At 40.6% G+C, this 14114-nt stretch overlaps 1 protein-coding gene across 1 annotated transcript in view; it reads left to right on the plus strand.

Annotated features, from left to right (window-relative positions):
- Positions 1-1306: 1306 nt before the first annotated feature.
- Positions 1307-14114, plus strand: part of myo1d (myosin 1D) — a 486267-nt gene continuing 473459 nt past the window's right edge. The window contains exon 1 of the mRNA XM_048560821.2: positions 1307-1749. Coding sequence (XP_048416778.1) covers positions 1655-1749 — 95 coding nt within the window. The 5' untranslated portion in view covers positions 1307-1654. The remainder of the gene's footprint in view (positions 1750-14114) is intronic.

The raw sequence follows: 14114 nt of genomic DNA on the forward strand, positions 1-14114 counted from the left end.
CAACCTGTTTATATCCTCCTATAACCTAATATCTTACTCCTCACTGTCTACCACCTTACCGATCTTTGTGTCATCCACAAACTTACTTATCATTCCCCTCACTTTCTTGTCTACATTATTGAATATCACAAACAATAAGGGACCTAGCACTGATCCCTGCAGTATGTCACTGTGCACTGGGTTCCTGTCATTAAAGTAGACTTTTATCACCATCCTCTGTCTCCTGTTAAGGAATTATGACCTAGATTAGCAGACTCAGGCCCAAATTACTGTCCCTTTACTCTGACTAGTTCTGAATCCTGCAACCCCCCTCTCGAACACTACATAGAGTGCAACATGCCAGGAGGGTAGGTAAGTGCCATCATCACAAGGGCAATTAGAGAAAGGAAATAAACAGTGACACCTACATCCTTTAAATTACTAAAGAAAATGATCTTCTTATGTGGCTTGATATTATGTTTTGTTTTATAAGACTTGTGTGAAATGCTTTGGGACTTTTTGGATGGCATGTCCATCCTGGGTCCCCTCCAGTATCACAACAATGCTACTTGAACACTGCAGGAACAGCACCTCATATTTTGCTTGGGAACCCTACAGCCCAATGGTATCAATGTGGGCTTCACAACCTTCAAAATCTCCTTTCCCTTCGACTGCAATCCAAAACCAACCCAGCTTGTCCCCACCTCCCTAACCTGTCCTTCCTCCCACCTATCCCCTCCTCCCAACTCAAGCCCCACCTCCACCTCCCCCTCCCACCTACCAGACTCATCCCTGCAAACTTGACTTGTCCATCCTCCCTGGATTAACCAACTTTCACTGTGACTGCCCACCTTTACTGGCTCCATCCCTGCCTCTTCGACTGGTCTGTCTCCTCGCCACCCATCTTCTCCTCTATCCATCTTCTATCTGCCTATTTATTTCAGAACCTCCTTCCCCTCAACCATTTCTGAAGATGGGTCCAGACCTGAAACGTCAGCTTTCCTGCTCCTCTGATGCTGCCTGGCCTGCTGTGCTCCACACCTTGTTATCTCCATAAATGTGAATATTTGAACCGAGCCTCTGTGTTGGAATGACTTGGTTAAAAAGCGGTATACCCCTGCATCTTTCACCCTTGTGTGTACCTGACAGCCGCCTCCTCACCTGGGCACCAGGTGTGTTATGTGTGCGCGCGCCGGCGGGGGGCGGGGCTAGACGGAATCGAGCCCCGCCCACTAGCCGCGGATTGGTGGTGGTGGTAGGGGGGCGCGGTATGGGGCGCGCCCGGTCGTTCGGCATGCACGTCGCACACACCGAAGCCGCCGCCAGGGTGACGCGCCAAGCGTTGGGAGCGCGTCCGCCTCCTGCATTGACAAGTCTCGCCCAGGTGAGGTGCGGCTGCGGAGAATCGACTGTAACTGGTCGCAGAAGGAAGGCGGGTGTGAGTGAGTGAGAGAGAAAAAGGGATCCTAATCCAGGCGGAAAGCTCCAACAACATCACTGCATTGAAAGGAAGAAAAATAGACTGCGGAACCCAACGGAAACCTGTCTGGGAGGTTAAAAGTCTGAGCAAGAGAGAGAAAGCGTTGGAGTTCAGGTTAAAGAAAGAAAGAAAGAAAGTCTGTCCTTTCTTCTGTTCTTCTCTCTCTGCCGGTCCGGAGAGACACAGGGGGAAACCATGGCGGAGCAGGAAAGCCTAGAGTTCGGGAAGGCAGACTTTGTCCTCCTGGACACCGTCAGCATGTCAGACTTCATGGCAAACCTGAAACTGAGGTAAGAGAGCGTCAATACAAAGAAGGGACACCCTTTTTGCCCCCTTCCCCTGCACTTGTGTCATACAAGAAGGAAATAAGTGGAAAGATGCTGGGTTAGAAATTGTGCTCGAGGGTGTAATGTACGGTTTGTTAATGCAGAAGAATCCTCAATAAACTCGCCGATTTAGGTGGAAGGTTGCCCTGGGCGTGAAGAAGGGACGGGGGATGAATCCAGCATTACCTGCTCATTTGCCTCTGGAGAAACTGAAACTTCTGATACTGGCTGTAACAGTACAACCCCGGCGATGCAGTTTTTGCTTTGGATTCGTGATACTAGAGATAAACTTGTACTTGTCAAGTGTTGCCTTCTGTTTCAAACCATGAGCGTAATTTGTGCAAAGATATTCTGCTCCATTGTGTGCAGTATTGTGTGGCAATAGGTAACGTTGCTACGATTGTAATATCTAATTTTTATTGCAACTGGTTGCTCTCTGAATTGTCCATTTAATGTGGAGCAATGAGTATTGGCATAGCCTGGGAGGCGGAGTTGTTGAGGAGGATGTGCGTCTGCTTTATTCCTGCTCATTATCCAAACTTTTTTTTTGCCATGGATTTATCTCCCCACTCTTACAAAGTCTAAATCAAACAAATTTCTCCCATGTCCAACCCCTAAATATGCACACCTTTAGTATATTTATATGTGTACCAATATAGATTTTATGACTGCCCCACCCCTTGCACTGCGTACATTTTTGTAAACTACAAGGCAATAATCCAATTATTTCACTCAGTAAATTTATGATCTGTTGTTACCTGAAAGGCAGCAGATCCAAAAGCAATTTGCAAAATGTAATTTGATCCTTTTTTTAAAGAAACAGGGACCTATGGGGGAATACAGAGGATTGGGATTAGGAATGTGATCTGAGAATCAGTACAGGAATGGAGGGCTAAATGGCAACATCCTGTGTCCCCTGACTTTTTGAAAAACATTTTAGATGTTACTCATTGAATTGAACTCCAAGATTGGTTGATTACTTTAAAATAGTAAGTGTGCACTTTAATTCTGAACAACAAACAATGATCAGGAGTGTGTTACAAAACTAACATAATGGAGGAGTGGAGAATTAAAGATTCTGATTATTTTTTATTGTGTCCAGGCACAATCCCTGTTGACTGTTTTCAGCTTTATGACTATTGATTGTATCACACGACAGATGGCTGATTGTATTCATTCTGGCAGACAATTGCTGTGTGCCTTTGTGTCATGTGGCGTGGAGGAGAAACATTTCTTACAAAATTGTAGGTTGTACGTCAGTTTAGTGTTTTGTTATGCCTCTGTGTGTAATGTCAATCAATATTTTTGAAATCAAAAGGATTTGGGATTGCATGCTTAATTGTAAAATGCACTTTAAAATAGCTTGTGTGCTCAGTGCTTAGAGATGTTTGAGTGATCGAGAAACATAGGAGCGGGAACAGGCCATTCAGCTGTTCGAGCCTGGTCTGCCATTCATTACCATCATGGCTGATCATTCAACACTAATCCTAAACCTAATCCTACTTCCTCCCCATAACCTGTGATCCCATTCAGCCCAAGTGCTATATCTAGCCACATCTTGAATACATTCAATACTTTGGTATCAACTACTTCCTGTGGTAACGAATTCCACAGGCTCGCCACTCTTTGGGTGAAGAAATGTCTCCTCATTTCTGTCATAAATGGCCTACCCCGAATCCTCAGTCTGTGACCCCTGGTTCATCATCAGGAACATCCTTCCTACATCTCCACTGTCTAGTCCTGTTAGAATTTTATAAGTCTCTGAGATTCTCCCCTCATTACCTCACTTACCCCACGGGTAAGAGCAAGGTGTCCGTGTCAACTCCGTGAACTCCCGTGAAAAACCTTTTTTTTTCAAGTTTAATTTAGACAACCTGTTATCTAGGATCTAACCCTCATGTTTGTGCTCTAGAATCATTTCTGTGGCCTGATGGCAGACTATTAGCCCAGTCTAACTCAAATCTACTACTAGGCTATGGAAACTGGAAATAACAATGTATGCATGAGGAGCAGGCTCCTTGAATGCAAATTAAAATAACTGCAGCATCAATGATTGTGATTTGGTCTTACCATCAGTTACACAAAACCAGTTCAAAGCTTCTTGCAGCAAAGTCACTAAGAGAAATTTTTAGTAAATTGTTGCTCTTTTATGATGGTGACCAAACTTAAACACTGCTCCATTATAAATTTCACCCCTGAAAATGAATTCTGTTGGAATTTAGTTCAGATTTCTGTTTTGCTTTTCAATTTGGTTTCTGACAGTATCATTTTGGCAGCTGTTTTGAAGGACTGCCAGAGTACTTGTGATCATTGCATTCTTCATTTAATTAACTTGGCTGATGAGAAATTCACTCCCAATGTTCCTTCTCTTATTGAATCATTTTATTAAGTTATTTTAACACCAGTATACTATTGATGGAGGAGTGGATCTTATTACATTTTGTCAAACTTTCTTTTAAAAGGAGTGCACCTATTAATCCTTTAAGCAATATATGGTCAATATGCTTAGTTTGCCAGGTTGTTTGATGTTAGCAAACTGTTTTACCGAGGTGAGTATCAGTTGTTTTCATCTTTATCCTGATTGGGCTGCTGTATCTCTGCATTTTCTATAAGGGGTCACCAACAAATGATTCCTCTGTAATGTGGGTAGCTGATATTTAACTTTTTAGCTCAATTACAGTTTGGTCACTGAGCTCAGCACAGACCAGGAATCAGACCTAAAATCACTGGTCCAAGTGATTGACTGACACATCTCTCCAAACAAAACACGAGAAGACCGTCTTTACTTCAGTTTGAAAGTCATGATTTGGAGGTGCCGGTGTTGAACGGGGGTGGACAAGGTCAGAAGTCACATGACACCAGGTTATAGTCCAACAGGCTTATTTGAAATGACAAGCTTTTGGGGCACTGCTCCTTTGCCAGGTGATGTGACAAAGCAGTAATGCTCTGAAAGCTTGAGATTTCAAATATACCTGTTGGACTATAGCCTGGTTAACAAAGTGTGGAGCTGGATGAACACAGCAGGCCAAGCAGCATCTTAGGACCACGCAAGCTGATGTTTCAGGCCTAGACCCTTCATCAGACCCATTTGTCCTGGACTATAACATGGTGTTGTGTGACTTCTGACCCAATTTGAATGTTTTCTTGAATTTTATGCATCCCACTCTGGCAATACCTGCAGCATGTGGATAGCAAGAGAAGAAACTTAATGCTGTTGTATTTCCAGAAATAGGCCACAGAAAAAATGTGCAGCTAAAATTTCTATGGACTGAATTCTTGGACAAGGTTTGTTCATCAACTGAGCCTCTTAAATGTAGGCTGTGACTGAACTGTAGCATTTAATCTCTCCGTTTTTATGCAAAGCACACTTTGAGGGTATAATAGCAGTTTAGATTTATTTTGATTTCGTTCCAAGAAGAGCTATAATTGGTGCTAATCCCTTGTGTGAATTTAGTAGCCAACTGTGTTTAATGCTCGGTAATTGGACATGTGGAGCAATGTTTTAATACTGTCAATAAACTTCAACAGTTACTGTTAATACAGGGAGCAAGTAGCCTACAATTGAGAGTAACTTGTGCAATGTGTTTTTGTTCTAAATAACTTTTTATTCTGCATCTGTAATATATTTTAGTTTGCCCATTGCTATTTAAGGCTACTTTTTGGAACAAAATTGAAATCTGTAGTATCAGCCTTGCCTTTGAATCATGAAGTTTGTATGTTCAGGCCCCTATCCAGAGTCTTGAGCACATCAATCCACATTAACACACCAGAGCAGCTTTGTGTCTCAAATGAAACATTTAACCTGAGGAAGTAAGTGAGAGTCCTGTTTCATATTTATTTCGGAACAAACATTAATCGGCATTATCTGGTCATTATCTCATTGCAGATGGTAATTTACAGTCTTGCAAATTGCTATGCTGCAAGAAATACAGCAGACAATTAATTTCCAGAAGTATTTTGGCTTTAAAATGCTTTGGGATGTTCTGAAAGTGAATTGCACTATCTAAAGTCAATTTTTTTTTTCCCTTCTTCGATCTCTAATTTTGTGTTAAACCCCTGGAATGATTGGACCGGTTCAAGTCCCTGTGAATTTTATGGGGAATTCTAAAATTTTATGAATTTTGAAATGACTAAACCATCAGCAGTTTACCCTTCGACTGGCCTTCCCTTTTCTCTTTCCTTCCTCTATTGTCCTCTCTCTCTCTCTCTCTCTCTCTCTCTCTCTCTCCCGATCCACTCTGCACTGCACCCCCCACCTGTTTTTGCTTGAAAGTTCTTGCATCTGGGGATTTTTCCTGATGAAAAGTTCAATGAAATGGTGAGTAATTCCAGTGTTTGCTACTTTTATTAGAATGGACTCCATTGGTTGAATGGCCTGGTTCCAATGTCATGGTGTTGCAATAGTTGCTTTTGAGAGTAAGAATTCTGTTGCAATTGGTCGTGGGAAGAATGGAAGATTTCCATCCTGGAGATCTTTGTCCTCCCTTGATCCAAACTGCAAATAGATGTCATGTTTCAGTTTAGAAGCTGCCTGATGGTTTATTTCCAGACTCCTCAAAGCCAGGTGAATGTGCTTTCAGACAATAGGGTAGTAAAAGTCTCGATAATCATGTTTTATTTAAAAAGGAATCCTAACTCAATACGGGCATTTTATTTTATATTAAAACAGGAAATGCTTAGGTCTAGCAGCATCCGTGGCGAGAGAGTTTGTTTTATTCATTCCTTTATAAAATGTCAACATTTACTGTCAAATGAAAGTTTTGTGTATTTTAAAGTAGCTGTCCAACAACATGTTTGTTTTTTTTTTGGCATCTAACACGACCCACCTGACTCTCCTGAGTTAATAAAAGGAATAAAACCGTGGACAAGGGTTGGCTGGTTGGTAGCTGGGAGTGAAAGTTGAATGCAGCCTCGAAGGGAAGCAGGGCTTTCGTGATTTTTGGAGGGGCGTGGGGTCAGGTTGTAGAAGAGGTGCTGAATATGGTGAAAACCTTTTACAAGCAATCGTAAAACAGGGACAATGGGATGTGCAGGATGCTAAAATTGGATCAGCAAAAGGGTGCAAAGTGGAAATTGTCCTGGAGGAGTTTCCAGAAGTCAGGCAATGAGGAACCATGCAGGATCTGTGGGTGAGAAGGAGAATTGCAAGTTGGAGAGAAAATGAATAATGAATTCAATTTTGTATTTCTACAGCACTGTTTGAAATCACAAGCTTTACAGACTATGAAGTACAGTTGAGTCGTAGCCACTTTTGAAATGTAGGAAACGAGAGAGTTCATTTATGCACAGAGAAGCAATATGACAATCATTGGATCTTTTCACAGATGTTGCTTTGAGGGGCTAAATGTTGACTAAGATATTGGGTAAAACTCTCATCTCCTCTTTGTAACAAATCCCATAGCATTATCTCACTCAGCTGAGAGGACAAGCTGAGCCCTAGAAAAATCGTATCTCAGCCAGCGCAGCTCTCCCTCCAGACTGCACTGGGATGTCAATGTTAGTTTTTGTTTTCCTGCTTCTGGAAAGGGAAATAAACCCACGGTGTTGGAGGGCTACAGTGCAGGCTTAGCTGATGCTTGATTATTTTTACTATTTTACCATTACAGCTGATTTCAGAAAAATAGTATCGAGCAGAGCGACTTAACTAATCATAGCTAGAATAGCATTTCAAGAGCTACAATATTTTTGTGATTCTGTGCTGATGAATGAAAATGAAAAGCTGCAGCATCATTTTTTCAGCAATAATTTATTGATGCTGCTGAGCTATTGGTGCATTTTTGTTTACAAATTGGCCAGCATTTAATGCCATTTCCTGATGTCTTATGGTGGGGATGTATGTAATCAAGCAGAGTATATAGGGCATAGGAACCCTGCCAACTTTCCTGCTTCTACCCCGAGTTAAAGTCTCAGGTGGGAAATTTGGTTGACAGCCTTTCTTTCCCTTTTGCTACTTGAGACCCTTGATTACCACTTAAAGACCCCATTTTGCCACTGCCAGTATTTACCCAGGAATGGGTAGGTACGAGCCATTCCAGAAGCCTGAAATGCAATCCTTTTTTTGTGTTTTGCTTGTAGGCATCCAGGAGGGTTCCTGCTCCCAAGGCACTCATAGCCTGATCAAGGGACCCCTGTATCAGAAACTGTTGAGGGGCCATGCATCAGGAGATGAAGGGGCTGCTGACTGAAAGCCATCACCAGCCACTGCCCTTTGCTCTGGCTGTGGAAAGAGCCTTTCTCCTCTGGGTGCCTTGGTAATTCTGACTCTTTAGTGGCTGTAATACCAGCTCCCATCCTCTTGAGATGCTGTCTGCAGTGATGACTGCCAGGAGTTGATGGGCTGGCAGTATCATAGCAGATGCCATGACTGGGCAAGCAATGACTGCTGCCAACAATTGTGCCCATCTGAGGCTTAGGATTGCCAAATGACTGAGACCACAGATGTGTGATAGTAGTAGAATGGAGGATACAGGGTAAAGGAGAGATGAGAACAAGGAGGGGAGGGCAACTTTCAGTTAGTCCCCCACTTCCTAACATGGTGTCCCTGAATAAGGTACAGATTTGTTTATTGAAGAAGGGGGCCCTTGCTTTACTTTTGAGGCCTCCTGCCAGATCAGTTTTCTGTCTGCTTTGCATGAATACCAATGGCAGTGAATGAGACCCATCTTAGCCTCAAAAACAATGTTGCTGGAAAAGTTCAGCAGGTTTAGCAGTATCTGTGGAGGAGAAAACAGAGTTAACGCTTCAGGTCTGGTGACCCTTCCGCAGCTCTGACCTGCTGAGCTTTTCCAGCAACTTTTTTTCTGTTCCTGATTTATGGCATCCGCAGTTCTTTAGGTTCATCTTAGCCTCAATTGGCAGCAGAGCACGAAGTGGGTTTATGAAACTCTTAACCCTGGATATAATCAAGGCCAAAGTGGGAAGGTAGCCCATTCCCCAACCAGTAAACTCCTGCCTGAATAAATGCCAATCCCCATAGCACAAGAATTATCTCTAGGGATAGTTTAAGATTTTGCTCAAAGATACAAGAATACGTTTGCATCCCTACCTCTTTCCCTCACATCTTTCTTGCACTCTTCCCCTCCTTTTAGAAATGCCCTTCAAACCAATTATTGCACACTTCAAACCTTTTCTCTTCCATACTTTTTTGGGGTCAAGGCAGCCACCCTTTTTGTTTTGTGCATTGCCTTCATTGTTTTCTTGTATTTTAAGGATTACAAATGAGCTCTGACCAAATGCGCACGATTCTGGCAGGTGAGTGGGATAGTGATCCATCTGTGACTAATTCAGTCCCCTCCTCACCAGCCCAGAATGTATGAGGGCAACAAATTGAACAAAGACCAGAAATTGAATCTCAACCTCTCCTAGCCTGTGCATAGTTCATTTCCATGTTGGGTAGCAATTTTACTGATTCAATGATTAGGAGAACCAGACAAGCTATTTTTAATTTAGGAATATATGTTGATATAGAAATATGAAACTATAAGTCAGCTTTGTATTACACTTCTCGGCAAAATGTTGTGAAAGCTAATAAAGTACACAGGAGCCGTTCCACATTATTGATGTATTTACTGTTCAGTGTTTTTGAATTCTTTGGAGACAGCATGAGGATGCAATCAGAAATTCCTTGAGTGAATTATAAGCAAAGTATGAGTTTCTGCTTCAGCTGATAAAAGGTCATGCAGAAGCAGCCTGGATCATTTTTCATTAAATTGCACACAGCTTAGAGGAATGAGGTATTTTTTGGGGGGGGGGGGGGGGGAGAGAAATGGCAAGCAGAAAATTAGTGAATAATTCTAGATTTTTTTTATGGGGCATTGTTTCAAATTTTGATCTGTTCAATCAGGATCATTCCAAAATGCTTGGCATTTGACCAATAGAACATGAAAGCAGTGGTTTTAAATTTAGATAAAATCAGCTGAACCATCACTCTCCATAAAGTTTGAGGGTGTGGTTTGTGAATAATTTTCTAATTTTGGTAAACAGTTAGGACTCATTTACTCTGGCATTACTCACATATATTCTTTGTGGGCCAATTCATATTCCTTGTTTTGAGATCCCAACCATCTTTAGTAAGTTTCTGACACATTGTCTGGCATACAAGTCACTGCAGCAATGTAGTTGTTACGAAAGGCTAAATTGGGCACCATAGTCTGTGTTAGACAATAATTTGCACAAGAAAATACCGAGGTTGAGTGATGTATTGAACTGCAAGTACTTATCTTGAGCACTTTATGTATTTTTGGAGAACCTCAAGGGAATGTGGAAAATATGTAAAAATTGTTGTAAAACTGTAATTTGTCATGGGCTGAACCTTGTAATTGTTGACGGCCTTCCTTGTAGTGCAGTATGTACTTGTAGAAAGGGATGAGATGTACTGGGTCCTATTTTGAGAACCCCAGGCACAAATCCATTCAAAAAGATGTAAACGCTGCACTTCCTTTCTGCAAAATGTCAACTTTGTGTAGAATGTTGTTAGAAGTTTATATTGGTACAAACTTAATTTTTTGCCAGTTTGTTAGAGCATTCAAGAAAAATGCTCAAAAGCATTGGTATGATTGAAAGAGTTGTAAATTTCATTGTGAAATGAACTGGTCAGTTACATGTCATCTTGCGCAGTTTTGTTGCAGATTTCTTGATCACAGCCATCCTTCAAAGCAAATACCTAATGCTTCAGGTAAATTTACACTTCTTTTTTGCAAAGAAGCAAAGACAACTATGCATGTTAGAAATGTGAAAAGTAAACAGGGATTTGGCACCTGAAGTAATACACAATAATGTAATTTTACAAAGTAACCCCCTCTCCCGACCCCAAGATTGTTCGTTAGGGCTCACAGTGGGCCAATGTGAGGCAAATAACCAGTTTGTTTACAGATGCTGATACGTGTGCTTCCTTTCTTAATCATTTTTTAATGATTATCATCTGTTTAGTTAAGACCTATATTACAGTGTAATCTAATGGGCTATAGGCATTTGGGACCTCTTGGGACATGAGAAATTAACTTGAAACATGATGCAGAAGTCTAGTGAAGGACCAATTGTGCAAAAGCACAAGGTTATGTCACAAAAACAGGAAATATTTGAATGATAATTGAAGGTAATATCTAATCTTCCGATTTAAAAGATTGCAAAACAGTTGAACATCGCCCTTGTGTTTTGTGCAATTTCATCTACTCAGTACAATAACAGTTTATTATTTCCCATAATTTTTCTCTTGAAACTGTTTATCTGAGCCAACACCATAAGCAATCAGGTACCCTGACAGTAAAAGTACAAGAGCTGGTGGGGATCTTTGCCACTCTGCACATGGGATAACCTTCCAAGGTTGAACTGTTAGTGTTTTTAGATTTATTATTAGCTAAGATGGGGCAACTTAAGTACAGGAAGAAAAATAACAAGATGGGTAAAAGATTGAATTAATAGAGTAAAGAAACTGAAAGGAAAAATAAGTTTTTGCTTTAAAATTTGTATTGTCTAAAAGAATCGCCTGAGATTAAATTGCTCCTGTTTTAAGCTGAGGCTGAGCAACACTGCAGAACTATAATCTCTTCAATAAAAAGTCCTTTGCTGTTTAGTAAGAGCCCATGTTTTTGTGTTTCATGGGGACTATTAGGGCCACAGATACTACAAGCCAGAGTTGATAGGTGAGGCTGGAAAAGCACAGGTTGGACAGCATTAAAAGAACAGGAAAGTCAACAGGGTTTCAGACCACAATGTCGACTTTCTTACTCCTCTGCCTCACACCTGTAGACTTTAATTGTGTGTCATACTGTTGAGAGGCACGTGACTGTGTACCATCCACAAGTCCTGTTTTTTTTTGTCAAGTTCTGATCCAAAATGGATATTTTAAAATCCTGTTGACTGATTTAATCTATATGTTGCCTTGTTATTTATTCTTTGTATCTTACGTTATCTTACTTTTAAATGAACATGTTATTAACTTTAACCTGAATTTAACAATCTGACAATTTGATGCTGCTTTTTGTTGGCCTCTAGTAATTCTTAGTCTTGTTACATGCGGTTGCATCAAATCTCTGAAAGCTCAGTTCTGAAGAAGGGTTACTGGACCCAAATCATTGACTCTGCTTTCTGTCCACAGATGCTGGCCCTGTTGAGCTGTTTTCAGTAGTTAGATTTTGTTTCTGATTTCCAGTATCTGCAGTTCTGCTTTTTTTTTTTGGGGCCATCAAAGCTACTTTATTGTGGTACAATTTCCCATTCATTAAATGTTCAGAATGTTCAAGGGGCAACTGTTTTTCTTCAATGTGGCATGTGGTCTTGCATTGCAAATCCTGTCATAAAAGGAGGTTTTACTATTCAGTAGTGATGAAATGTACAGGAAAATTCGCTCGAGTGTTGTATTCAATGTCTGCTGAGGAATCTCTCACTCTTTTAGAATATTTGACTTCTTTTTGCTTTGGCAAAGTGGAGAATCATGTATTGATCGTTGGCATTATTTACGTCATTATGTGATTTGGGTTACAGTTTAAAAATAGTTTTCATTACTCTTCAGTTCCTGAATTGGCAAAACCCCTTGCATTACTAATTTGACACTTGTATTTATCCACAGTTTATTTCTGTGGTTATGCGGATAGAGTGACAGTTTTCAGGGTGTTTTTACTTAAATCTATAATTGCCGAAAATTAGAGAGAGTTTATTTCATGAATGGGAGCGTATTAGCCACCAAATATCACCAAATCCCCTGAGCACCAAATTTGAGACAGTCAATGTGCTAGTCCAGAAGGGAACTCCAGAGTGGCTGTTGGGTTAATTTGGAGGAATAGTGGAACTGATCACAAAAACACATTTTGCTGTTAGTTACCGTGTGACTGAATAAGTATGGCTCTAGCGATTTGAAAGTAGTCACACAAATAACAATATGTGTACATCTGTGATAACAAAGTGTGGAGCTGGATGAACACAGCAGGCCGAACGTTTCGGGCCTGTTCATTCAGCTCCACACTTTGTTATCTTGGATTCTCCAGCATCTGCAGTTCATATTATCTCACGTGTACATCTGGGTGTAGTTGACCTGACCGAACACTTTTTTTTCATTTATAGAAATGGTAATGAGATTGCAGCAACATGGGAGAACAAAACAAAACAGGGTAAACATGTCGAGGACACAGGTCCCATTTGGAGAAGTAAAAACTTGCAAAGCAGGGAAGAACAAGAAGAATATCCTGCAGTTAGACCAAATACTGAAAATGTGCATTTACAAAGCGCCTTTCTCAACCTCCCATCCCACAACACAACAGTCAACGTTTTGTAGGATAACTACTGTTGTAATGCTGAGAAGTAGGAAAGAAAGTTTGTATGCTAGTCTACAAACAAGAATGAAATAATAAGGAAATAATCTGGTCTAAAGGTGTTGGTTGAAAACAAACTCTGGCGTACCAGAGAGTGTCTGTTCAAAAAAAAAAGTCATTTGTATATGAAATATTTCCTTGGAATGTTTTTCGTGTGCAGTTTTAATTGCCATAAGGATATTAAAGTGCTTAAACAAGTAAAATCAATTACATAGTGTCAAAATTTAACACTAGTTCACTTTTTCCGTATATACATTGAGTGATTTTGAATATGCACTGTGCATTGGTGAGTTGTGTGTCAGTTCAGTTGGGGATTCTAACCTATAAATAGATCTAGTGGGTTGAAGTGTCTACTACTTAATTGTTTAACCCATTTAACCTTACAAATACAACCACTTGGGATATAATTTGTCTGAGTCAGCAAGCCCTCAGGACATTTGGGATTGGTGCTGTAGTCTTGTTAGGCTCTCTAATTTACTATGCAGTATCAGAGAGACATAATTGCTGTTGTCTAACCATACTAGAGGTTCTTTATTTTAACTGTTCAGATAACAAGCCAGGTAATTGCCTGTATGTTGCTAGCCCTTTTTCCTACTCTTCTGTTAACTGAAACATTGTGAACTGCAATTATAAAGATATACTTCACAGAAAAAATATTTTTGTTCTGTTAAATTCTAGATCATCTGACTATGACAAGAATCATAGATAAAAGGAACAAATAAGACTCTGTGATAATGGGAACTGCAGATGCTGGAGAATCCAAGATAATAAAGTGTGAAGCTGGATGAACACAGCAGGCCCAGCAGCATCTCGGGAGCACAAAAGCTGACGTTTGGGTCTAGGCCCGAAACGTCAGCTTTTGTGCTCCTGAGATGCTGCTTGGCCTGCTGTGTTCATCCAGCTTCACACAAATAAGACTTTTGTCTCTTTAGTTATTTATTCAAGTTTCTTTGAATTGTATAAATCTTGCTGGAATTAAATCTCTTAACCCACCATCTCCAAACAGTGGAAGATATGGAGATA

The sequence above is a fragment of the Stegostoma tigrinum genome, chromosome 31 (genome assembly GCF_030684315.1).
Source record: "Stegostoma tigrinum isolate sSteTig4 chromosome 31, sSteTig4.hap1, whole genome shotgun sequence".
In the NCBI taxonomy this organism is placed as follows: Eukaryota; Metazoa; Chordata; class Chondrichthyes; order Orectolobiformes; family Stegostomatidae; genus Stegostoma; species Stegostoma tigrinum.